This window comes from Hypanus sabinus, chromosome 2 (assembly GCF_030144855.1).
Source record: "Hypanus sabinus isolate sHypSab1 chromosome 2, sHypSab1.hap1, whole genome shotgun sequence".
In the NCBI taxonomy this organism is placed as follows: Eukaryota; Metazoa; Chordata; class Chondrichthyes; order Myliobatiformes; family Dasyatidae; genus Hypanus; species Hypanus sabinus.
In genome coordinates this window covers 38,157,809-38,185,424 of record NC_082707.1, presented here as the reverse complement: position 1 = coordinate 38,185,424, position 27,616 = coordinate 38,157,809, and the positions used below count along the sequence as shown (strand labels likewise).

The window sequence follows — 27,616 nt, the reverse complement described above, 5'->3', positions numbered from 1 at the left end:
TGCATTCCATAATGCAAAGTACTGTTACTTCAAGTTTTTTATCCAGTAACTATGAACAGCAATATATTTCCAAGCAACTAGGAGGGTAACTTGGAACTGGTGATCCAGAACAATACAAAAAGTCCAGGTAGGACTTACAGAAGGCTATTTTAAGAGTGAAAAATAATACAGATTGAAGTTAGAGATGGAATGGGACTCACGTCAGCTCTGACAGGGTTTGCAGGCCCTACAAAGCAAAACCTAACATCACAAATGCTGAGGTGCTTCACTCCCAGGTGAGCCCAATCCCTTTTATGCATACTTTGAAAGGGAGAATAAAACTACACTTGCGTAGATCCATGCCAGAACGTCTTTCAAAAAGGTGACCCCTCACAAGATCTCAGGCCCTGATGTTGCATGTGGCAGGGCATTGAATATCTATGCCAACTAACTGGTGAGAGTGTTCAAGAGCATCTTCAATCTCTCACTGCTGCAGTAGTAAGTTCCGGCCTACATCAAAAGGGCAGCAGTCATACGTGCCCAAGAAGTTCATGGTGAACTGCCTTATTGACTATAGCCCAGTTGCACTCAAATGTCACCTTGCTTTCAGCAGCAACGTAGCATGCCCAAAACTTACTAACCCTAATCAGTAGGACTTTGGAATGTGGGAGGAAAATGAAGCACCCGGGGGATACTCAGGGAGAACGTACAAACTCCTTACTGGCAACAGTGGCAATTGAACCCTGACTGCTGATCGCCGGTGCTATCTTCTGAGATGCCATCATTGCAGAAGTCAGTTTTCAGTCAATTCAAATCACTTCATGTTGTGAAATGCAGAATCATTTTCTGAGGGAGGGTGGAAGGTCACAATCAGCTGGAGATTTCCATGCCCATACCTGATGTCACAATATTGAGCCCTGATAAAATGAAGATTGCAGGAGATCCTGGATAAGCATTAGGATTACTTAAAGACTAGGTGCCAATCTACTAAAGCTGCAATGTGGGACTATTTGCTAGAGTTAAGTAGTCTGCAGTAAACAATGAAAAACAGCATACAATCAAAGCAGCTAAGCGATGTAATAACCAATATATCATATTAAAACACTGTCATATTGCCGTGATTTAGTTATAAATACTGGTGGCTTACTAATAGGAGGTGGAATCTCAATGGCAGTCCCCATTTTCATCAATGCGAGTTGAAAAGCGTAGGTTAAGACGATCACAATTTTGTTTAGATGATCCCCTTTGATTTTATCCTGAGATTCCCCCATTACAGAAGTGTCTTCAGCCTGTTGAGTTCCTTCATCTGACATTTGGAAATCACAAGCAGCACCGAATATAGCAAAGGCTATGGAAATGAAACAGATAAGATTCCAAGTGATATTGAAGACCTGTGCTCTAGAGAGAGCAGCGCCACAGGCTAATAATACTGGCATCTTCTGCCTGGACGTGTCTGCTCACACAAGAAGCAAATCCATTAAGAACATTTACCATCCAGTCTGTCTACAGCATGATGGAAGGTGTGACTGACATTGCCAATTAACAGCACCGACCCACCAAAAACCTATTCACCAATGTCCCTTAATGTTCTCTTTTCCAGGACTATTTGAACATGGAGCAGTACCAGCCCTTCATCCCGCAATATTGTGCCGACCCTTTAACCTATTTTGACTCTCAATCTCATCACCATCTTGGACTAAACATAGACTAAAGAGCTTAATTCCAAGGGCAAGGTGAAATTGGCTGTCCTTGATATTGAGATAACATTTAATCAAATGTGCTATCAAGAAGGTCTTGTAAAATTGAAGACAATGGGCATTAAGATAAATATATTGTTGTGGTTGGAACTGTACATCACACAGGTTTTGTACTTATTGTAGGTCAGTTCTTCATGTTCCTAGAGATCATTTAAGTTCCTCAGGGTAACGTGCTAGACATTTCATCAGTAACTTGCTTTCTGTCTTAAGGTCAGAAGGACAGCTAGCTATTGATGATTGCACACTGTTCAATCCCTTTCAGGGAAGGAAGCAGTGCCAATATACAACAGCACTAAGAAAACAGTAAAGCACGGGCAGTGGGCTCCTGATTTGCTCTTGCCACATTCTTCTCCACTCCCTTCACAAGCAGCCCAAATGGAGCTCAGAGAAGTCCATTGTATAAAGCTGGTACTTGGCCTGTCCCAGAAAGCTGTGCAGACTTGTTAAGGTTGAGACAATTTAATTTTAAAATGTGATCATACATTGCCAATCTGTATGTCTTAACATTACATTCAAAATTTGCAAACATTTCAACACTAATATTCTCTGGTTGTCTTTTAGATTTGCAAGGCTTATGGATATATCAACTGAATCAGGAGAATTCACCGATCAATTACAGAGCAAAATGTTTGCAGTGGTTTCATTTGGAGCCATATCCATCTGAGTGGAACGAAGGGTTATCTGCTTGTCCATGTACCTTTCCCCAAGGACAACGTGATAGGCAATTCCAGTTTTTTAAATCAGGTAGGGATTTCTTTTGCTACTGTGGAACTGTCAAATATAATAATTTAATTATTTGTTTCAGAATAGAACTGAGCAAATTGGTTAAAATGCAGTGTTAAGTAGGTTATATGATCACTTCTTTAAAGTACATACTTAGACTTTATATGCTAAGAAACCATAAAGAAATTGAAAGGCTTTAATGTCAACCATAGCTGAATACAGTATTACATGTACATGTATTTCTAGTTAAAGTTACTTTCCCTAAATACATATGAATTTAAATCTTATCTTCACAGAGCATAATAAGCTTGAAAATGTGTAGAAAAAATACGACAATATTGTCAAGACTTGAGGGACTAAGTTATAGGAAGAGGTTGGGCAGGCTACAACTTCATTCCTTGAAGCATAGGAGACTGAGGTGTGATCTTATAAGGGTGTATAAAATCATCAAAATGTAAGATAAATGTACTTAGCCTTTTTTCCTTAAGGTTCGCAAATCAAGAGCTAGAGTTCATAGACTTACATTGAGAAGAGAAAGTTTTAATGGGAACTTGAGGGACAACTTCTTTTCACAAAGGGTGATATGTATTTGAAATAAGCTGCCAGAGGAAATGGTTGATGCACATTTAGTAACAACTTTAAAAAGACAATTGGACAGGTACATGGAGTGGAAATGTTTAGAAGGTTATGGGCTAAACACCGGCAAATAGGACTAGAGGAATGGGACTCTTGGTTGGGCGTAGACCAGTTGGACTGAAAGGTCTTTTCCATGCTGTATGACTCTATGAGAAAGCAAGACTATTGACAGGAATGTGGTGGTCACTTTTTTTATCTGACATTGAAAGGTGGTACTTTTGATTTCTCAGGAAATTCGCAGTTACGTTGCATCTACATGATTAATAACAACTTCTTGTTGCATTTCCACAGGTACTTCAAACAAGATTCTTCGTAGAGTCAACAGAAATACACATAATGCTAGCCAAAGGTGTATTTACAGAAAGGATGGAGCTTTTATTGAAGGTTGGCAAGAACGCTACTGGATACCAACTATACAGTCACCCTTATTAAGCAAGAACAAAGGTAAGCTTCTACTTCAAGTTGCCACTGAATACTTTAACATTTTATATGCCTGTTTAATCACATCCATGCGTAAATGTTCTTTCACAGGATATGACCTGGACCCATATACGTGGTGTTGTGAAGAGGTTGATGATCCAAAGTTCTGTGACTATTATAAAGTAAAAAGACCAAGCATTACCTGTGAGGAATACAGGCCTCCAGGTCAAGGTAATTGATTTTATTTAAAAAGGAAAACTAACTATCTTCTCTGAAATTACTGTACTAAAATTTGATTGTAATGCAGTAATCTTTAACAATATACTGTTTTTGTGAATTTCCATAATCAGGCTCAGTTTTTGTTGAAAATGAATTTGCATATGGGGAACATGTTTTACAATGGTTGCAAAAATTAGTTGTATCATTCATAATCGGTGCAGATCAAAGGCCAGCATAGTCTTGCACTACAAAAACACAGAACAGTGAGTTCAGAATTTTAAAAGACATGTTAAATCATAACAATATCTTAACAAAAGAAATGCCTTGTATACAAAAACACTTTTAATTAATTATGCCTATCAGAAACACAGGCTGCACCTACATTTGAATCACAATTGGTCATAGAATTAGCAACAGTCCCATTCCTGTGAAATGTTTACTACAGGTCAGACTCCATTAATGCACTGGCTATGCATTCCTACCAGCAGGGTCTGAAACAGTTACCTTTTTTCTCCCCACTCTGTCCTCATACGCAAATATGCTTCTGCCTAAGCATCAGAATTTCAATCATTTCTCCAACATAGGCTGTTCTCACCTGAACAGCTCATTTAACTGTGTATTACAGTTTCTGCCAGACAACTCTGCTCCTCCCAAACCATAGCAGGGACTCTGCTAAACCAATTACCAGCTCATTCCCCTCTTCTCCCCCTCTGGTCTGTTTATTCCCCCTAATTCTATCTCACATAGCTTCATTAATATATTTAATCCTGATTTTCACTGTTTAATATTACAGGAGATTGACCAATTGGTATTAAAATAAACAAGAAGTTTCTGAACAAGTTTGCCTCTGATTTTCCAGAATCCACAATGTTTCTGAACACATTCACAATATCCTGTAAAGGGAGGGTGATCAGCTGGAAGTCGCAGTACATATTGGCATGAACAACGAAGGTAGAAAAATAGAGGAGGTCCTGAAAACAGAGTACAGGGAGTTAGGAAGGAAGCTGGCAAACAGGAACTCGAGGGTAGTAATCTCGGGATTGCTACTCGAGCCATGCAACAGTGAGGATAAGAATAGAATGAGGTGGCAAATAAATGCATGGCTGAAATATTGGAGCAGGGGGCAAGGATTCAGATTTCTGGATAATTGGGTCCTCTTCTGGGCAGTTGTGATCTGTTCAAAAGGGATGGGTTGCACCTGATTCCAAGTTGGATCAATATTCTTCTGGGCAGGTTTACTTGAGCTGTTGGGAGTTGTTTCAATTAATATGGCAGGGGGTGGGATCCAGGATGATAGAGCTGAGGATGAGCCAGCAGGTTTACAAGTGAAACTTGAATGAAAGGAAGGACAAAGCCATTGATTGGGTACAAATGCAAACAGAGTAAAGAGTTAAATTATACCACAGAGGAAAACTTCAAAGAATGCAGGACTGAAGGTGCTGTATTTAAATGCGTGTAGCATTTGGAATAAGATGAACGAACGTGATGCTATTAGAGATTGGTTAGTATGATTGGTTGGGTGGACATCACTGAGTCATAGCTGAAAAAAGACCATAGTTGGAAGCTTAACATCAAAGGATATACTTTATATTGAAAAGACAGGCAGGAAGGCATAGGTTCTGTTGGTGTGTCTCTATTGGTAAGGGATGGAATTACATCTTCAAAAAACGGTGACATCAGGTCAGAGAATGATGAATCTATGTGGATGGAGTTAATAAACTGCAAGGGTGAAAAAACATAATGTGAATCATACATAGGCCTTCCAATAGTAGTCAGGCTGTGGGGTTGTGATTGCGAAGACAGATGGAAAAGGCATGTAATACAGGTAATGTCATAATTGTAATGGGGGACTTCAATATACAAGGGGATTGGGAAAATCAGGTTGGTGTTGGATCACAAGAGAGGGAATTTTGTTGAATACCTATGAGATGGTTATCGTAGAGCACCTTGTACTAGAGGAAAAGCCATCTTAGATTAGGTGTTGTATAATAACCCTAATCTTATTGGGGGGCTTAATTTTTAAAGGAACCTTTCAAAGCAATAATCATAATATGTTTGCATTCATATTGCAATTTCAGAGGGAGAAGCATAAGTCAAGTGTATCAGTATTGCAATGGAATAAAGGGAATTACAGAGGCAAGAGAGAGGAGCTTGCCCAGGTGGATTGGAGGGGGAAACTGGCAGGGATGATTGCAGAAGTTTCTGGGAGTAGTTAACAAGGCGCAGGATACATATGTCCCACAGAGGAAGAAGTTCTCAAATGACGGGGTAGGCAACCGTGGCTAACAAAGGATGATAAAGACTGCATAAAAAACAAGGAAAGGCATATAAGGTAGCAAAAAAAAAGCAAAAATTGGATGATTGGGAAGCTTTAAAAGTCCAACAAAAGGCAAATGGAAAACCTGTGAGAGGGGAAAAGATGAAATATGAGGGCAAACCAGCCAATAATATAGAGCAGGATACTAATTGTTTTTCCAGTAACATAAAGAGTAAAAGGGAGCTGAGAACCAATATCAGACCACTGGAAAATGATGCTGGTGAGGTAGTAAAGGGGACAAAGAAATGGCAGATGAACTTAATGAGTACTTTTCATCAGTCTTCACTGTGGAAAACACTGGCAGTGTGTCAAAGGTCTGTGAGTGTCATTGCTAATACAAAGGAAAAAGTGCTCAGCAAACTCATGTTACCTGGACCAGATGGACTACATCCCAGAGTCCTAAGAGAGGCTGCTGAAGAGATAATGGATGCATTGGTCACGATCTTCCAAGAATCACTTATTCTGGCATGGTACCAGAGGACTGGAAAATTTCAAATGTCTGTCCATTCTTTAAGAAGGGAGGAAGGCAAAAGAAAGTAAATTATAGGCCAGTTAGCCTTCCCTTAGTAGTTGGGTAAGTGTTGGAGTCTGTTATTTAGCATGACGTTTCATGGTACTTGGAGACTAATGATAAAATAAGTTCAAGTCAGTAAAGAAGAATTTAGCCTAACAAATCAGTTAGAGTTCTTCCAGGAAGTAACAAGCAGGATGGACAGAGGAGAGGCAGTGGATGTCATTTGCTTGGATTTTCAGAAGGCACTTGATAAGGTGGCAAACATGAGACCACTTAATAAGATAAAAACCCATGGCACCACAGGAAAGATACTCCATGGATAAAGGAATGGCTGATTGGCAAGAGGCAGTAAGTGGGAATAAAAGAGGCCTTTTACGGTTGGCTGCCAGTGACTATCGGTGTTCCTCAGGGGTCAGTATTGAGACTGCTACTTTTCACATTGTTTGTCAGAGATTTGGAAAATGGAATTGATGGTTTTGTGAGAAAGTTTGTGGATGATACAAAGAAAGGGAGAGGGGTAAGTAGTGCTGAGGAAGCAATGTGATTGCAGCAGGACTTAGAAAAAATAGAATAGGCAAAAAAGTGGCAGATGAATTTCAGTTTTGGGAAATGTACGATAATGCATTTTGGTAAAAGGAATAATCGTGTAGACTATTATCTAAATGGGGAGAAAATTCAGATGTCAGAGGTGTAGAGGGACTTAGAAGTCCTCGTGCAAAACTTCCAGAATGTTAAATTACAGATTCAGTCTTTGGTAAAGATGACAAATCCATTGTTAGTATTTATTTCAAGGGGAATTGAATATAAAAGCAAGGAGATGATACTGAGGTTTTATAAGACAGTAGTCAGGTCATATTTGGTGTATTGCAATAGTTTTGTGCCCCTTATCTCAGTGGAGAAAGTCCAGAGTACGTTCATGAGAATGATTCCAGGAATGAAAGGGTTAACTTATGAGGAGCATTTGGCAGCTTTGGGCCTGTACTCACCGGAATTTGGAAAAATGGAGGGATCTTATTAAAAACGACCAAATGTTGAAAGGATTAGATAGGGTGGATGTGGAAAGGATATTTCCTTTGGTGGATGTATCCAGAACTAGAGTGAAACTGTGGAATGCTCTGCAAAAGACTGCAATGGAGGCCAAGTCTATGGATATATTTAAAGCATAAGTTGATAATTTCCTGATGTCAGGGTGTCAAAGGATATAGCAAGAAGGCAGGTGCATTGGGTTGAGTGAGATCTGCGATCAGCCATGATGGAATGGTGGAGCAGACTCGATCTGAATGGCCTAAATCTGCTCCTCTGTCTTAAGGTCTTATGTCACTATGTCAGGACAAGATCTCTCAGTTCTGAAGAAGGGTTTCAGCCTGAAACATCAATTTTTTAATAATTTCCATAGATGCTGCCTGATATGCAGAGTTTCTCCAACATTTGTGTTGTAGGTGTTGTTTCTTTCAGAAAATTTATGCTCGCCCCTCAAAGCAGAACTTTAAAAACAATTCTGTTTAACGGATATAAAATTTAGAACTGGAATCATCAATTTGAAAGCTTAAATTACAAAATGCATTTCTTAGGCTATTAGCTGAAAAATGTAGATCATAGAAATTTTATTTTATTATTAAATCTTCACACATTAATTTTGTTTGCTTGTAACTTTGGTAGGGTTAGGGAATGGAGATCCCCACTTCTTCACTTTAGATGGACTTCCCTTCACTTTCAATGGTCTTGGAGATTTTGTGCTACTTAATATTACTGAATCCAATGATACAACCAGCTTTCAACTTCATGCACGCACAGTCCAAACTGGTGAAGCTCAAGCCACAAACTTTGCAGCCTTTGCAGCTTGGCACAAAACAATTACAGTGAGTACATCTTTTGTATAGGAACAGCTTCAGATCTAATACACCCTCAGCTTCTTGGGTAAGGCATTATGCACCTAAATTGCTAACATAGTTCATTCTGTCAAAATTATTATCTCCTGTTCTATTTATGATGATTTTTCGACAGGTCCAGATGACCTTGAAAGGCAATGATACAATTGATGTGCAACTAAATGAAGATAATGTGCAATTCACTCCTACGGAAGGTGAGATAAATTTATTCTTTAAAAATATATAGTTTAACCGCATACAAGATATCTCTGTTGAAAGCTTCAATCTTTTGCAAATCAAACAATAAAATATAATTAAACTTGATCAAGGTTTATTCTCCCACCATCTCTTACAATATAACCTCCTGATGTGCTGCTATAGTCTAGACATAAGAACAATGGTGTTTTGTTTTCCCGATTTTTCGGCATAAACTGAAGTATTAATGGAGTCATCATCCAGTGTCCATTCCCATTATTTGGGCTGGACTTATAAACTCAGATGATTCAAGTTGAAACTCTAGTTTGGCACCCATGGGACCTGATTAATACGGGACCACAGGTATGTAAACGTTTGCCTAACCCCTAGGCTTGCCAGTTCACTCCACCTACCTATTGCTCTGCCATATAGAGTTGAATAAAGTTTAAAACAGAAAATAAAATTACCATTAATGCTATCAGAGTACTTGGAAGGTTAATATGGTTTCCTTAAGGGGTGATCTTGCCTGACAAATCTGTTAGATTTCATTGAAGAGGTAACAAGCAGTTTAGACAAATTAGAATCAGTGCACATTATTTACTTGCAATTACAGAAGACCCTTAGCAAAGTGCTGCATACAAGGCTGCTAACCAAGAACCCAAGGGGTTAGAGGCAAGCTGCTAGCATTAATAAAAGATTGGCTGACTGGCAGAAGGCAGAGAGGGGGGAATGGGAATTTGGTGCCACAGACAGCTATAGAGGCCAAGTCATTGCTTCCATTTAAGGCAGAGATGAACAAATTCTGACTGGTAAGGGAGTTAAAGGTTATAGGGTGAAGGTGGGAGAATGGGGTTGAAAGAAAAATAATTAAGCCACAATGCACTCGATGTCTTAATTCTGCTCCTATATCTTATAGTCTTATTTGTGCAATTGTCTTTTGGAGTTGAGTTATCATTTCTGGAGAAGTCTTCTGAGTCAGGTTCAACATCCCCTCCCACCCACCCCGCTTCCATTCAGCCTTCTCAACTGCCACCTCACCCCCAAGTCCATCCTCATCCCACTCCCACTCTGTTGCCCCTTAGCCCACTTTCCCATTTCCCTCTATGCATATCTCCTCTGGGCCAAAAGAACATGGAAGCTCCCATGGGCCAGGTAAGCAGTATCACCTTCCTTGACTCAATCGACTTTGACAGGTTCAACAGTGGAGATCTGAGGTTTCCATTCCTTGACCAGAATGTGGCATGAATTAACTTGGTGTATCACTGACAATTCCAGACAGAAATAAAGGTGATTCTTTTGCTCTCATTCTTCTGGTAATTTTTGCAAGTTGCAACATTTAGCTTGAAACTCCAATGTGTGAAATTAAGTCGTTGCAAACTCAATACAAAATACCACAGCATTGTTTACAAACTGCTATTGGTAATAAATGGAGGACCAATTTAAAAATGTCATTCAGCATTATTCCTGATTTAGACTGGGCAGTAAACTTTACCAAATACCAGACAAAATAATGTTTCTGGTATTGTTGGTTGTCATTTCTAGACAGTATATTACATTCAGGTCTGCTATTTATCTTCACAGGTAATAAGGAAGTATTTTATGTAGATAATTTTTATCTGGAGAAGAAAGGAAACTCATCAGTGCTTGCTGTATTTGAGAATGGCATTTCATTAAATGTAACAGCAGAATTTGAAATGTTAAGTATCGTACCCAGTTTACCAAAAATATTTATGAACAAAACACAAGGTCTTCTTGGTAAGTTAATTTTTACTGATGACGTATTTGGGCACCATAACATATTTGACTCTGGCCAACTTGTCACTGTTATTGATGCATTGTTTCATTGTAGATCTTGCTTCCTAGAAAGTTTGTGTGCTGAAGGCTGCTCTAAGAAATTTTGGAGCATTAACAATGCAAAAAAAGATGTGATTGTGCTAAAGACACAAGAGACAAGATTCACTGGCATTTTACACAGTTACATAGATCGGAGGAGTTCAATTACGAGGAGAGGGTGGATATGCTAGCCTTGTTCCTCAGGAGCAAGGAAAGTCAAATAGTGAGATTATGAGAGGCGTAGGTAAGGTAGATGATGAAAATCTTTTGCCTGCTAGATACGGGCCATTTGGCCCATCTAGTCCATGCTGAAATCATTTAAACTACCTACTCCCATCGACCTGTACCGGGGCCATATCCTTCTGTACCCCTACTATCCATGTACCTATCCAATCTTCTATTAAACCTTGAAATTGAGCTTGCATGCACCACTTGTGCTGGCAGCTCATTCCACACTCTCACGACCCTCTGAGTAAACAAGTATCCCTTCATGTTCCCCTTAAACTTCTCACCATTAACCTATGGTTATTGTCCCTCCCAACCTCAGTAGTAAAAGCCTGCTCACATTTACCCTATCTATACCCCTCATAATTTTGTACATTTCTATCAAATCTCCTCTCAATCTACTACATTCTAAAGAATACAGTCCTAACCTATTCAATCATTCCTTGTAACTCAGATCCTTCCTCCAGACACAGCAATGTCCTTGCAAATTTTCTCTGCACTTTCAACCTTGTTTATATTCTTCCTCTATGTAGGTGACCAAAACTACACACAATACTCCAAATCAGACTTCACCATCGTCTTATACAACTTCAACAAAACATCCCATCTTCTGTACACAATATATTGGTTTATGAAGACCATAAATTTCATGTCATATGCTAGTGATATTAAATCTGATTCTGACCCAGTTAACCACGTTATCATTCAGATCATATATTATATAGATGCCAAACAACAATGGACCCAGCACCGATCCCTGTAGCACACCACTAGTTACAGGCCTCCAGTCAGAGAGGAAACCATCTAGTACCACTCTCTGGCTTCTCCCACAAAACCAATGTCTAACCCAATTTACTACCTCATCTTGAATGCCATGCAACCATATTTTCTTGACCAGCCTCCCATGCAGGGCCTTGTCAAGTGCCTTGCTGAAGGGATTCTTTGAACATAGTGGTTGATATCTGGACCACCATTGGGCTGAGACGTCTCTGCCCAAAACGTCGACTGTTTACTCTTTTCTATAGATGTTGCCTGGCCTGCTGACTTCCTACAGCATTTTGTGTGTGTTGCTTAGATTTCCAGCATCTGCAGATTTTCTCATGTTTCCAGTTGCAGTTCATATCATATGGAACCTGATCCTCTGGCCAGCAAGTTTATGCCAACCAGCACACACCATTTACTGTAATCGCAATTTAGTCTTCAGATTCTACTACTCATCTAAATTGTCAGGGAAATTTAAAATGGCCAATTAACCTAGCAGCCTGCAGGTCTACAGTATGTAATGTGGGAGAACATCTTGGGATACTCATGGGAGAACTTCACATGGACAGCAAAGTCCTGCCAGCATGAGGCAGCAACTCTATTAGCTGTAGCACTCTGCCATCCTTAGGAAGTCAACGCTAAGCCTGGTACCCTTCAGGTTAGCGTATATATTTCCCATAATAAATTATCTATCTTGTGACTTTCTATCAATTTAACACTGTACACTTCCATCTGAAAATTATCCTTATGTTACCATTTGTTAACTCAATCTAAAAATAATTACGGTAGTAATGCTGTAAGACATATATAAAGATTTTAAAAAATACTGATTGTAACATAACATGTCTAACCATATTCCTGTGTAGTATCCTTTTAATTCTATAACAGTTTCAAATTTAGATTTAAAACTTGGCTGATTTCTATTTTTATCTGCTTTTTGTTTGCATCACCATATATGTAAATCCAGTTAATTGAATGTATTTCTGATTTTGTAATTCAAAAGTAGAAGTCCAGATAATTATTGAAAAAACTGAAGCAGCCTTTCAAATTTGCCATATTTTATTCCATTACAAAATTGTTAAAATGCAAAGCTGTTACAATTTTTGTTTGTCATTGTTGATTGCTTCTAGGATTGTGGAATGATAATCAAAATGATGATTTCACAATGCCCAATGGGTCCATTATTCCAGCCAACAGCTCAGAATCTACACTTTACAGATATGGATTAACATGTGAGTTCTAAAATAATCTAATATAAGCATTGGAAAATTAAAACTTTCTCTATACCAAAAGAATGCAAGTTGTATTGTGCATGTCCAGTATCCATCTTTACTTACCTCTCAATATCTTTACCAATAGGGGAAGTGCCCAGTGACCAATCTATTTTCACAATTCAAAGTGTTATAGCAAGAACTGCAAACAATATGTTTACACCTGTATTCCTGGATGAGCTCCGGCAACAGAACATAACGTTATACAACAAGGGTGTCGCTGCATGCAACACCAACACTCAATGCATTTATGATGTGGTCAGTACAGGAAAAATAGAAATTGGGTTGTCTACAGCAAAAACATTCACACAATTTAATGAAGATATGAAAACACTAAGTAAGCAATTTATGATTATTAAAAGCTATTAACTAGTGTAAGTTCCACACACAAAATGCTGGTTGAACGCAGCAGGCCAGTCAACATCCATAGGGAGAAGTCAAAACGAAGGGTCTCGGCCCGAAACATTGACAGCGCTTCTCCCTATAGATGCTGCCTGGCCTGCTGCGTTCCACCAGCATTTTGTGTGTGTTGCTTTAATTTCCAGCATCTGCAGATTTCCTCGTGTTTGCCTATCTAGTGTAAGTTTGTATTTTTCTATGTAAGGTAGAAAGGAAACTTGCCAGTCATGTAACTCCTGATAATTGTTTATAAATGTAGTAATTTGAGTAAAACAATTTTGTGTCTTGAAAATATGTAATTTGTCTGAGAAAGTTTGAGTTGTGGCATACACATGCCTGACATCAATATTATTTAATCATGATAAATGAAATGTATACCGCTATTATTATTTAATCCACACCTTTACCCAATTATAGATTCATTTCCACCTACAATTGAAGGAAATAGTGTTATTTCTACAAATCTGTCTGAACAAGTGATTAGTCGCTACACAGTAAAACAACATGGAAGTGTTGTATTTAATCCTTACATATCCAAGGATCTAAATATAACAGGTAATGTTTTATCATTTATGATGTTCATTGCAAAGTACATATATCAAAACAAACTTTATTATTTGGCTTCAATTTTACTTTGGACAAATTATTGAAATGCAACTTGTCATATTTTTAAGTTATTAAAGGATCATCTTAATAAATGCCCCCCCCCCACCCTCAGTAAAGATGTGTAGATGTGTTTACAGAAAAAGTTTTCTCATAAGTCTGCAGAAAGTAAAGTAGCATACAGCATTGTTTATACCCGGGTTCACTTCCTGCCGTAAGGAGTTTACAGGGTCTCCCCATGGGTTTCAGTTTCTCCCACAGTCTAAAGGCATACCAGTTAATAGATTAATTGGTCATTGTAAATTGTCCTGTGATTAGGCTAGGATTAAATGAGGGACTTGCTGGGTGGTGCAGCTCAAAGGGGTTGTTCCATGCTGTATCACAATAAATAAATAAATCATGCTGTGCAAGAGGAACTATTTCTCAGCAAGAATAGTGAACATTATTGGGAGAAAACACTTGAGAAATTTAGTTATTTCTTGCCAAATTCTAGTATTCTGAAAGTAAGACCTTACCACTGTAGGTAATAAAAAGAGGAAACTTATCCTGATTAAAATGTATTATGCTTTAAGTAATAACTGGCTCCCAGATTAGACACACTCACTGTTTTAAAATAAACTTTGCAAAAACTTTAATACTTTACATTCTACAAAAAGGAGCTACTGAATATTATATTGATAACATTATAGCATGTATGCATAATACCCTGAGATCCTGGGTCTTTTCATTTCAGTGAGGACACATGATCCTCAAAAATTTTCTTTCAATTTTATTTGCTAAAATTAAAAGAACAAAACTTTAAATTAAACAGTATCAATTGTAACAACATTGTTCCAGCTCTTGTGTATTTCTTTTAACATTTTTTGTTTAATTCAACAGCAAACGGAACTTTGATTTGGCTTCCAACAAACAGAAATGGATTAACAGTAGATGTTGAAGCTATTGACTCTAATAACCTAACCTCGGTCTTAAGACCACAGCTAGTGCTATGTGACTGTGGTGAGAATGGAGAATGCAATTTCAATGACAGCACACGAATCAATCGTTCTTCTGTCTACGTGAGTGTGCACATTACAAGGATAGATTCTTGCATAACAATTTCTGTGCTGTCCTTATTGAGCAATAGAAAGTGAATTTCATTGAAACTCTGGAGGAAAATATATCCTGAATGTGAGATTTGGAGCAGGTACCTCTCAAATGTCAATGTCTAGGAGAATTAGCTCTATCAATTTCATGCATCTTAAATATACCAGATCACCTTCAATTCCTTATATATTTAGAGATATTATAAATTACTGATTATCTGCACAAAGAACCATCCTGTTAAATATTCCTCGCAAGTTATATTATCTTTAGCAAAAATTTGGTATCCAGTGTTCCAATCTCGTTTGAGTTCCCTTATATTTGAACTCTGTAAATGAATACTTTGCTTTTAAGATTTAACTACACTAATTTAATTACTTGCTCACACAGGAATTATGTCACTTGGGATTTGAAACCACTTGTTGTCAACCAGAATATTTAAGTTTACAATTAAACAAAGTGGAGGATTCTGAGGGTGGTACTAGTCAAACTGAGACTTGCCTGGTTTAAAAAGTTTGCTTAATTACACATTATTCAACTCTTCTATGGACAGATGGTACACAGGAAATGACCATGCACAGCTTCTGGGCATTAACGTAACCACTGTTCTGGCCTTTGATGGCAAAGCTGGGAGGTTCCACCAGTCTACTCAGCTTGCTCCCATGCTAATTACTTTAACATTAAAAAATAATAAGGAATACTGGAACACTCAGCAAGTCAGGGAGCATCTGGGGACATTTAAACAGCAAATCTTGTAAATCTAGGACTCTCTGTCAGAACCAGTAAAAACAGATTAGGTTTTCATTAGCAGAGAGGTTAAGGTTGAAAGGCAGCATGGTAATATAGTGGTTAGCACAATGCTTTACAGTCCCAGCAGCAGAATAGATTTTAAAAAATGTGCAAAAACAGAAATACTGTATATTAAAAATAGTGAGGTAGTGTCCAAAGCTTCAATGTCCATTTAGGAATTGGATGGCAGAGGGGAAAAGCTGTTCCTGAATCACTGAGTGTGAGCCTTCAGGCTTCTGTACCTCCTACCTGATGGTAACAGTGAGAAAAGGGCATGCCCTGGGTGCTGGAGGTCTTTAATAATGAATGCTGCCTTTCTGAGACACTGCTCCCTAAAGATGTCCTGGGTAGAAACATATAAATTAGCAAAAAAGAAGCGGCACACCTGAGGACTGGGAGAAATTCAGAGACCTGCAGAGGAGGACAAAGGGCTTAATTAGGAAAGGGAAAAAAAGATTATGAGAGAAAGCTGGCAGGGAACATAAAAACTGACTGTAAAAGCTTTTATAGATACGTGAAAAGAAAAAGATTGGTCAAGACAAATGTAGGTCCTTTACAGTCAGAAACAGGTGAATTGATCATAGGGAACAAAGACATGGCAGACCAATTTAATAACTACTTTGGTTCTGTCTTCACTAAGGAGGACATAAATAATCTTCCGGAAATAGTAAGGGACCGAGGGTTTAGTGAGGTGGAGGAACTGAAGGAAATACATGTAAGTAGGAAAGTGGTGTTAGGTAAATTGAAGGGATTAAAGGCAGATAAATCCCCAGGGCCAGATCGTCTGCATCCCAGAGTGCTTAAGGAAGTAGCCCAAGAAACATCCCATTCCCATTCTGATATGTCTATCCATGGCCTCCTCTATTGTCAAAATGAATCCAAACTCAGGTTGGAGGTACAACACCTTATATACCAGCTGGGTAGCCTCCAACCTGATGGCATGAACATTGACTTCTCTAACTTCTGTTAATGCCCCTCCTCCCCTTCTTACCCCATCCCTGACATATTTAGTTGTTTGCCTGTTCTCCAGCTCCCTCTGGTGCTCCCCCCTCTTTCTTTCTCTTGAGGCCTCCAGTCCCATGATCCTTTCCCTTCTCCAGTTCTGTATCGCTTTCGCCAATCACCTTTCCAGCTCTTAGCTTAATCCCACCCCCTCCGGTCTACTCCTATCATTTTGCATTTCCCCCTCCCCCTCTACTTTCAAATCTCTTACTATCTTTCCTTTCGGTTAGTCCTGACGAAGGGTCTTGGCCCAAAACGTCGACATCGCTTCTAACTATAGATGCTGCCTAGCCTGCTGTGTTCTATCAGCATTTTGTGTGTGTTGTTGTTTGAATTTCCAGCATCTGCAGATTTCCTCACGTTTGCCCAAGAAATAGTGGATGCATTAGTGATAATTTTTCAAGACTCCTTAGATTCTGGATTAGTTCCTGAGGATTGGAGGGTGGCTAAAGTAACCCCACTTTTTAAAAAAGGAGGGAGAGAAAAACCAGGGAATTATAGATCGGTGAGTCTGACATCGGTGGTGGGGAAAATGCTAGTCAGTTATCAAAGATGTGATAACAGCACATTTGGAAAGAGGTGCAATCATCGGACAAAGTCAGCATGGATTTGTGAAAGGAAAATCATGTCTGACAGATCTTATAGAATTTTTTGAAGATGTAAGTAGTAGAGTGCATGGGGAGAGCCAGTGGATGTGGTATGTTTAGATTTTCAAAAGGCTTTTGACAAGGTCCCACACAGGAGATTAGTGTGCAAACTTAAAGCACACGGTATTGGGGGTATGGTATTGATGTGGATAGAGAAATTGGTTGGCAGACAGGAAGCAAAGAGTGGGAGTAAATGGGACCTTTTCAGAATGGCAGGCAATGACTAGTGGGGTACCGCAAGACTCAGTGCTGGGACCCCAGTTGTTTACAAAATATATTAATGATTTAGACAAGGAAATTAAATGCAGCATCTCCAAGTTTGTGGATGGCACGAAGCTGGGTAGCGGTGTTAGCTGTGAGGAGGATGCTAAGAGGATGCAGGGTGACTTGGATAGGTTAGGTGAGTGGGCAAATTCATGGCAGATGCAATTTAACGTGGATAAATGTGAGGTTATCCACTTTGGTTGCAAGAACAGGAAAACAGATTATTATCTGAACAGTGGTCGATTAGGGGAGATGCAACGAGACCTGGGTGTCATTGTACACCAGTCATTGAAGGTGGGCATGCAGGTACAGCAGGTGGTGAAAAAGGCAAATGGTATGTTGGCATTCAAAACAAAAGGATTTGAGTACAGGAGCAGGGAGGTTCTACTGCAGTTGTACAAGGCCTTGGTGAGACAGCACCTAGAATATTGTGTGCAGTTTTGGTCCCCTAATCTGAGGAAAGACACTCTTGCCATAGAGGGAGTACAGAGAAGGTTCACCAGATTGATTCCTGGGATAGCAGGACTTTCATATGAAGAAAGACTGGATTGACTAGGCTTATACTCACTGGAATTTAGAAGATTGAGGGAGGATCTTATTGAAACGTATAAAATTCTAAAGGGATAAGACAGGCTAGATGCAGGAAGATTGTTTCCGATGTTGGGGAAGTCCAGAACAAGGGTCACAGTTTAAGGATAAAGGGGAAGCCTTTTAGGACTGAGATGAGGAAAAACTTCTTCACACAGAGAGTGGTGAATCTGTGGAACTCTCTGCCACAGGATACAGTTGAGGCCAGTTCATTGGCTATATTTAAGAGGAAGTTAGATATGGCCCTTGTGGCTAAAGGGATCGGGGATATGGAGAGAAAGCAGGTACAGGTTTCTGGGTTGGATGATCAGCCATGATCATACTGAATGACGTTGTGGGCTCAAAGGGCTGAATGGCCTACTCCTGCACCTATTTTCTATGTTTCTATGTACTTGGTAGGCTAGTGCCAAGATGGAGCTGACTAGATTTGAAACCTTCTGCAGCTTCATTTGGTCCTGTGCAGTAGCCCCTCCATACCAGACAGTGATGCAGCCTGCCAGAATGCTCTCCACGGTACAACTATGGAAGTTTTTGAGTGTATTTGTTGACATGCCAAATATCTTCAAACTCTTAATAAAGTATAGCCGCTGTCTTGTCTTCTTTGTAACAACATTGATATGTTAGGACCGGATTAGATTCTCAGAGATCTTGACACCAAGGAACTTGAAGCTGCTCACTCTTTCCACTTCTGAACCTTCTATGAGGATTGGTATATGCTCCTTCATCTTATAGTTTTGGAAGTCCATAATCAGCTCTTTCATCTTACTGACATTGAGTGCCAGGTTGTTGCTGCAGAACCATTCTATTAGTTGCATATTTCACTCCTGTACGCCCTCTCGTCACCACCTGAGATTCTACCAACAATGCTTGTATCATCAGCAAATTTATAGAAGGTATTTGAGCTATGCCTAACCATACATCGGGTATTGCTTGGAGGCGTAACTCGAGGAGGCCTTTCAGGCCCTTACGTGCTATATGTCAAGAAGAACTAAGAAAATAGTTTGGCCAAAAGGTATAACTTTTAATAGAGGCAGTTAGAGCAGCTGCTGGAAGTAAATTAAATATAATTCCCAAGCTTATTAATTGAGATCATTAAGATTCTTTGGAGATACTCTGATAAAGTAGTACCAAGGAGCAACACTGACATATTTCCATGTTTCAAATACCAAGCACAGCAAGATTAACTCATGTAATACCACAGTGATATAGGTGGGTTAGAGTTCCTGTTAGCATAGCCACCACAATCAGTGCAAGGCTGCACAATTCTTGTGTGCCCTCTTAAATCTATCTGACATACATAAATACTAAGGAAAACTGTCATATGAATCCTTCACTTCTGGCATCCTGGTTTTGTATTTTACTGTCTTATGGACCACCTGATCCATCTGAACACATTTCTATTTCATTGCCAGTACCAAAATGAAACTCAGTGTGAATTACACATCATCACTAATTCTGCATGTTGTACCTTCTCAGAATCCTCCACTTAGTTTAACCTGTGAGAACTAATTGGGAGTAATATATAAAACACTTGAAATTGTTCTTTTATAGATAGCTGCATGCATATGTAAAGATGGATTCAATGATTTGAGCTGCCGGTCTTCAGTTGATATCTGTCAGACCCTCACATGCTTCACTGGAGTAAACTGCTCCTCGACTGGATGTGGATCATGTCCTGCTGGTTTGAATGGCGATGGAATACAGTGTTTGGGTAACATATTTTTAATTTTCCTGCTTTAAAAAAAATGAACAAATGTTGTAATGTCATTCTGGAAACACAAATTGTACAGATCTTATTCAAGCTAAATTGTGTAAATATATATATCCCAACAGACATAGACGAGTGCAAAGGCAACAACTCATGTTCTCCAAATGCAACATGTATAAATACTGTGAGAAGTTATAATTGTATTTGCAAAGAAGGATTTTCAGGTAGGTGTGATCTAAATAATATATAATAAACTTGTTTCTCTAGTAGTATCATTCCTTAAACATAATATATTAAACACATAGTCTGGTATAATTTTATAAACTTCTCCCTTTATTACACATCTATCAAAAGATTTTGTATGTTTGCCATTTGCCTATATGTCCATTCATTCTTAATTAAACTCATATCATGATCCATGTTCTTCCAATTGATTACTTATTTTAGCCCCTTTTCAGCACCCCCAAAGGGCTCGATGATTTATAAATTTGTTAATGATCTTTTTGTTTTGCAAGCTTTCAAAAATTGCTGCCACATACCAAAAAACTCTATTAACACCACATTTGTGTGTTCTGTTTTCTTATGTTAATTTGAAATGCAGTATTCCAGCAGAACTCAGAAATCGCAGATCAAGTTGAACAAAATGTATTTACAAATTTAGCAATTGCATATGACGATATAGAGACATTCAAAATACCAACAAGGCAAAAAGATTTCCCAAAAGTAGAAAATTGCCACTCATGTGTGTGCTGCCCTTTCTGAGGTGTTGAAACATCAAATATTTCAGTCAGCCCAACTCCATTCAAAAATGACATGAGAGTCAGGATGCCGAGTCCTAGCTCCTTGGATTTATTGCAGATTCAACTGCATGACATAGTGAAAAAAATGAAAAATAACAAAATACATTGCAATTATCATGTTCTATTCACACAAGTTAATATTCACACTTAAGTAAGAACTTAGTTACGTTTCCTGCAGGTAAATATTATAAGATTCTGACAAGTAAATAGCACAGGAAAATAGTTTGTATAAACCATTCGCATTTCAAAAATTACATTCTATTTCAGCAAAATCTTATTGATACCTTAGATTAACTTCTAAATAATATAACATGAATTTACAAGCAATGTTTCTACTGGGGAAACAACAGGGTGGCTTTAGATAGAAACTTCTTTAGCTTCTAACATAAAACTCTGGCCTTCTGCCAGCTAATGTGTTTTTATACTTACTAGTTCCTGATTGCACTGGAAGTGACCTAACATACATGTGAAACTGCTCATTAAAGTGAAAGCTGAATATGCTTAATCACATAGATAAACATAAATGAATTTCCTGAAAAGCAGTTTTCTGAGAAACCACGATTGGCAATTTTCTACTTTTCACATTGAATCTTTGGGTTTTCAGCAGTCAATGAAACTGGTGGACTACTCAACTGAAATATCTTATGCTTGCATTGACTAAGTAAGTAACAAAAGACTACTTAATTCTCCTTGAGGTTGTTGACTTAATAGGATGCATGGAGGATGGCATCATGACTATTATAAGATAAAACTACTTTCTGGAAATCAAATACCATAGTGATAAAAGTTTATGATTGCACCACTCTTCACAATAATGAAATCAATGTTTTAAACACTTCTAGGCAATGGGATATATTGCAGTGATATTACTGAATGTTCAACATGTTCACCTAATGCTGTCTGCAAAGAAACAGAAGGAAAATTCAAATGCATTTGTAATGAACGATTCACAGGTAAGATTGTGATTAATGATTTTTAGAAAAGCTTCTTCATTTTAGTTTCCGTGTTTATTTTAATCCATGTCTAAATGTTAGCTGATCCAAAACATACAACCATGCTTCAAAATTTAGCAAGAATTTTGCAGTGATTTATCAGCTGTTCCAAGTGATTTCTTAACACAAGGACTAGCACTTACTAGGATTGCAGAAGATCTGAACTTATTGGCCACTCCTTGACTGCACTCTGATCTGAATTAGGGAGTCTGACCCTGGTATCTGGACCATAAGATATAGGATATCTACAATACTCTTTCAAGAGTTTTGTCACACAAATCTAACCAGCTAATTAACAAAGGTATATGTTGATAATTTTGAAAAATAAGAATTCTGATTTTTCCTGAGTGGAAATATATGTTGGTCAACCTTCCCATTACCCTGAACTTCTTGGGATCTGGGGAGATCAATCTCATTGTCAACATGTTCCTGAACTTGGATGCTAGACCTGGAATAACAGCAGGGTTTTGAATGACATTAAAATGACTGAAAAACAGCAAAACTCAGAGACCACTTTGTCACTTATCAAGGCAATTGTAGTTTTTCAATATTTCTGAATCAAAAGAATGAGTTATAACATAACAGTTTAAATTGTTTAAAATATGTAAAATTATCTGCCAACCTTAATAATAAATAATAATTTAAAAAATACATGCAACTAACTTCACTCACTCTAACCTTTTTTCCCTGTTGTCTTACAATTTTCAATATAAACAGGATCCCAAAACAGCATTATCTTAACCAGAGAAAAAAGAAAATATTTCCTGCTTGGAACTAAGATTATCCCTCATACTGATTACCTGACATGTTAGTTAAAAGCATTCTTATTCCTGTTGTTGATTTAAGATGTGTTACCAGAGCAAAGTGGAGGACACTGTAATTACTTCCAAGGATAATAAAGCTAACTTAGCATGCTTGGTGTAGGTATTAATAATATCTTGCAGATATTTTGAGAAGAGATTCTGAATCTTAAAAAAACACCCATTAATTTCAGTGCAAGCCTTGTTATGTTTCTCATTTGTACATGCTGTTCCTTACTGATATATTTTCTATTGAACAGAAAGCCACTATCATATTAAAAAGCAATGGTTTTTGCTTGTGAAAATATCTTATAGCTCTCTACTCTTTTAAAAGATTGCAATAGCTGCAAAAGTTTAGAACATAAAATTTTCCTTTAAAATGTTCTTTTACTCCAGGAAATGGAACAACCTGCACACCACTGCCAGGACCATGTGACTCTTCCCAGTGCTCTCCCACATTCTGCAGGAATGGTGGAACCTGCTCTCTCAATCCTTCTCTAAACTGCACACCTGTCTGCCAGTGCCCAAGTCCGTATACAGGAGAGCAGTGTACACTTGTATCTTTGGTATTCCTTGCAGCACAGTCACCAGGTGTGTTACTATTTGTTTGTGTGAACTTATTTAATGCAAATGGGACTATTTCAATGTTGTACAAGTCAGATATTTGACACATTGAAATCATAGATGATAATGAAGCTTAAAAGATAAAACAAAAATACAGTGAACTTACAAAGAGGCTTCCAGATCCTCAAGATCTCTATGACTTCACACATTACATTGTAGAAAACTCAGACACAAGAATATTCCACCAAGGGCAAATTATGCTGGAACATGTATGTATCTAGATGAACTTACTGAGCAGTACCACAGAATATATGTTATATGTTTGTGTTGGTTTGAACACATTTCTATATTTATTGTGTTTGTTTGGACTTGCATGGTGCCTCACAAAATTCAGTGTTAATCTGAGTTAATGTGTAGAAAATGAAAATCCATCATGTAAACTTGATATATAATTAGCAAAGCAGCTCCCCTGCCCGTTGCAGATTTGTCTGAGTCAGAGTTGTTGTAATTCCATAACCAAAATTTGATCACAGTTACAGTCAGAACATACAAGCCAGAAAATAATTTAAGTCTATTTCAGAATACAAGTAAATATAAATGAGAGAAAATCTGCAGGTACTGGAAATCAAAGCAATACACGCAAAATACTGGAGGAACTCAGCAGGCCAGGCAGCATCAATGGAAAAAGCCCTGATGAAGGGTCTCAGCCCAAAACATCGACTGTTCACTCTTTTCCTTAGATGCTGCCTGGCCTGCTGGTTTCCTCCAGCATTTTGTGTGTGTTGTAGTAATAAATATGATTTATTTTACTATATATATTTTGAAGCTGTAAACTTCTAATTTGATAAAAATATAACATTTTATGTTCAAGGGAATAGTGGGAATCAATAATTTTGTTACAAAGTGTCCCAGCCTTAGCTGCTAATAGAACTCTGTTGAAGAGGGACATTTAATTAAACAGTTTTATGGACGAGATACTCAGAGGATGGAATTGATCCATGTGTTGTCATAAGAACAATGAAGGAACTTCCCCCTTTCCCGAGCTTGTTTACAAATTCAATAAATGATAAATGGAAAAGGTCGGCCAGACATCCAGACATAATTTCATATTTTTGGAATTAGGTACACAGTCTAACAGTACTATTAAGTATTAGCTGTGAGAAAATATATTTCAATGTTTTTACTTACAGATCTTCCCAAGAGAGTAGTCAATATCACATTGACTTTAACAAATGTTAACGAAACTTCAGAAATTAACTCAACTTTGGCTGAGAGCATCAAAGAAAAGGTATGATCATTTTATTTTCTCTTTTTTTCATTGAACATTTATTTGTTGATGGTGGCATTTGAATATTTGCATGAGTGTAAATGATCTAAGAATGATAATTTCTTGTAGGTATTTACAAATATTGACTATGATATTTGTCAATGTGAAGCAGAAATATAGCATAGATTTTGTCACAAGAATCTAATGTTATATTATTCCAAATCAAGAATGAGAAATAGTCTCACACTACTTCGGTATCACACAAAGCAAAGTTTGAAAAGCTTGTCGCCCAGCCCATTAGACACTTGGAAACACTGAAGTTTTATTTTCAAAGTCAATCAGATCAGAATTATTGGGGGGGGGGGATTGCAGTTATCACATTTCTATATAACTCTAAACATATTAATGATTGATTCATTATCATTTTTAAAGCTGAATAAGATGTTAAGCGTGAGTTAGTATTCTAAATAGATATCGAAACTAAAAGAAAAGTGTCTCTAAATCAGATGGAGAATAATATCCATCAAGCAGAAGATAAATACGTGTGTAAAAAGGCCATTGTTGAAGATGTAATCATACAAGTTCTTTTCTGTAGTTTTTTTGGCACCTTCCCTCTTAAACATGAGAAATGCTACACATGCAAAATGTAAATGCTTCGTAATGCTGAGCAGAAAAGCACAGGAACAAGCCCATAGGCCCACAAATCATGTTGCCAAACTTATTAAGCTATGACATCTGATTAAACTAACCCTTCTGCCAGAACATGGTCCATATCCCTCTGGATATTCACATACATACAGTATCTGCCTCCGCCATCATCCCGGCAGCCCATTTCAAGAACCAACCAGAAATAAATGCAATATTCCAGATGCAGACTAATCAGAGTTTTATAAAGCTGCAACATAGCTTTCTGTTTCCTGCATCCCATGCCTCAGCTAATAAAAGGCAAGCATGCCATAAGCCTTCTTTCCCACCCCGTGCAGCCATGTACAGAGATCCCAAGTTAACACATACAGCAAACCTCTGGTGTTTATGGTTCCCTCTGTACGTCAGTGTTTTTAAGGCTCCTACCATTAACTGTGTTCTTTTCCTTTATAATGCTTTTCCTTATAGTGCAACTAGCACTTCAACAGCTTGAACCACAGAGGAGTTCGTAGCTCAGAATTCACTCTGCTTCTGAAAACATTGATGATAACTCATGACATTTACAGAGCACTGAGTATTTGTGATATCTGTGCTCAGCCCATTGTGTTAGACTGCCCACTGCCCATTGTAGCAATTTGCATAACTGCTGCAAATACTCTGCCAAGTGCCTCTGCAGGACACTGTTTATTTACACACTCAAATTAATTTCCACTTCAGCATGTCTAATAATATGTCTATCCATGAAAATAAATTTAAAAAAATCTTTTACATGTTTTAGGTACTTGAAAAGGCAAATAAAGTGCAACAATTTAATAATATTGCAGAACTTCGCTACTGGTAGGTACAGATCTCTATTTTTGTGTTTATTTTGAAAGGATTAAAGTTAAATTTATTTATTATTATCCTACATTTATCATACACATAATGAATGATTGGCCAGTATTTCCCACAAGTTTATGTTATTGTTGTCTGTCCCCGTGGATTTGTTACTGTGTTGTGTTCTTTTCAGCGGGGATAACCACTTCTGTAAATATACTGTGGGCTTCTCTAAAGATGGGTTTTCTGCAAGCAAGTTCAATGTGTCCAGATCTGTCCAATCAAATAATCACGTTGATGATATTGTGGTTGTAATAGCTATCAATGGGCAATAACTTATTAGGCTATTGCTTCCAATTAAGTTTATTTGAAAAATTCACCTAAGAATTCCTTCCAATTGTTAAATGTTATGAAGAATATTTATCAAGGTGGCAACTGCTATCATTGAAAAAGAAAATTATTGGAAATATATGAAAAAGTATGGATGAATAGAGGCAAATTAATACATCCTATTTACCAGCACTACAGCCTTCTATGACTCAGCAATTCAAGCATTCAACCAGATACTTCCAGAATGTTTTAAGTGTGCCTATTTCACCATCTACTCAGGCTGGGGTTCCAAACTCCAACGACCTCTAGGTGAAATATTCTTCCTTATATCCGGTCTTCACCATTTTCCAATTCACACCGAACCTATGCCCTTTAGTTAAATGCAGAAAGGTTTCCTACATTCCTTGCATTCTCCATCTCCCTTGCCCATTCCAAAATTATCTCCTCTCAATACTCAGCACTCCACCCACTTTGCACCAATTCCAACACTATCAGGCAACTCACAGATTAAGGTAGTGCCATTGTGGTCTGGTGCACTGGGCTCAACCTTGCAAAGTCCAGGCTGTAACTCTCAAACACCTTTTCAGGCCATAATCCCAGGAATAAACATCATGATCTCATGGACCATTACAAGATCTCATTGCATTAAGTGGCCTCTCCACCAGAACTCCTCCAATATGATAGTTCAAGCTTGCTGTACCTGCTTCTATCACATTCCCAAGATCCGTAAGCAGGACTGCCCTGGGGGACTCATTGTTTCCGCCTGTCATTGTCCCATTAAATGTACTTCTTTATACTCTGATTCTGTCCTATCTCACTTGTCCATTCCTTGCACATCTATATATATCTGACATACTTCTAATACCCTCCCCCATCAAGTTATAGCCATGGACACCTGTGTGTGTCCCAGCTATGCCTGCCTTTTACTTGGCTACATGAAATAGTTCCTGTTCCAGGCCTACACTGATAATGCTCCCCAACTCTTTCTGTACTGCACTGACTGCATTGGTGCTGCTTCCTGCACCTGTGCTGAGCTAATCAATTTCATTAACCTGGTCTCCAATTTCCACCTTGCCCTCAAATTTACTTGGTCCATCTCTGACACCTCTCTCCTCTTACTCAATTTATTTGTCTCCATTGTTGAGGACAGACTGTCTACTGATATCTTTTATAAACCTACTAACTCTCACATCTTGACTATGTCTCTTCCCACACTGTCACTTGCAAAAATGCTATTTCTTTTTCTCAATTCCTCTGTCTTCACTGCATCAGTTTTCAGGATGAGGCTTTCCATTCCAGAACAACTGAGATGTTAAAGAATAGGATTTTACCTTCCTCTACCATATTTCCTGCAATCCCGATAATCCATCCTTATCCCATATTCCCGTTGACAACAGGGATAGAGTTCCCCTTGTCCTTATTTACCACCCCACTAGCCTCCGCATTCCGCACCTCACTTATTGCTTACTAGCTCATCTGAGTTCTTCCAGCAGTTTATTATTGGCTTATTTTTCCAGTATCTGCCCTTTGTTGTATCACTACCAATTTTCATGTCATCTGCAAACTTCCTATTATTTCTCATGCATTTATATTCAAATCA

At 38.1% G+C, this 27,616-nt stretch overlaps 1 protein-coding gene across 1 annotated transcript in view; it reads left to right on the top strand.

Annotated features, from left to right (window-relative positions):
• The window catches only part of LOC132403408 (mucin-4-like), a 61,817-nt gene that overhangs the window by 15,085 nt on the left and 19,116 nt on the right, over positions 1 to 27,616 (top strand). The window contains exons 5-19 of the mRNA XM_059986820.1: positions 3,387 to 3,539; positions 3,627 to 3,746; positions 8,225 to 8,424; positions 8,570 to 8,648; positions 10,210 to 10,383; positions 12,579 to 12,680; positions 12,808 to 13,056; positions 13,536 to 13,673; positions 14,601 to 14,779; positions 19,646 to 19,805; positions 19,928 to 20,026; positions 21,445 to 21,555; positions 22,791 to 22,985; positions 24,149 to 24,246; positions 25,649 to 25,707. Of these exons, the coding sequence (XP_059842803.1) occupies positions 3,387 to 3,539; positions 3,627 to 3,746; positions 8,225 to 8,424; positions 8,570 to 8,648; positions 10,210 to 10,383; positions 12,579 to 12,680; positions 12,808 to 13,056; positions 13,536 to 13,673; positions 14,601 to 14,779; positions 19,646 to 19,805; positions 19,928 to 20,026; positions 21,445 to 21,555; positions 22,791 to 22,985; positions 24,149 to 24,246; positions 25,649 to 25,707 (2,116 nt within the window). The remainder of the gene's footprint in view (positions 1 to 3,386; positions 3,540 to 3,626; positions 3,747 to 8,224; positions 8,425 to 8,569; positions 8,649 to 10,209; positions 10,384 to 12,578; positions 12,681 to 12,807; positions 13,057 to 13,535; positions 13,674 to 14,600; positions 14,780 to 19,645; positions 19,806 to 19,927; positions 20,027 to 21,444; positions 21,556 to 22,790; positions 22,986 to 24,148; positions 24,247 to 25,648; positions 25,708 to 27,616) is intronic.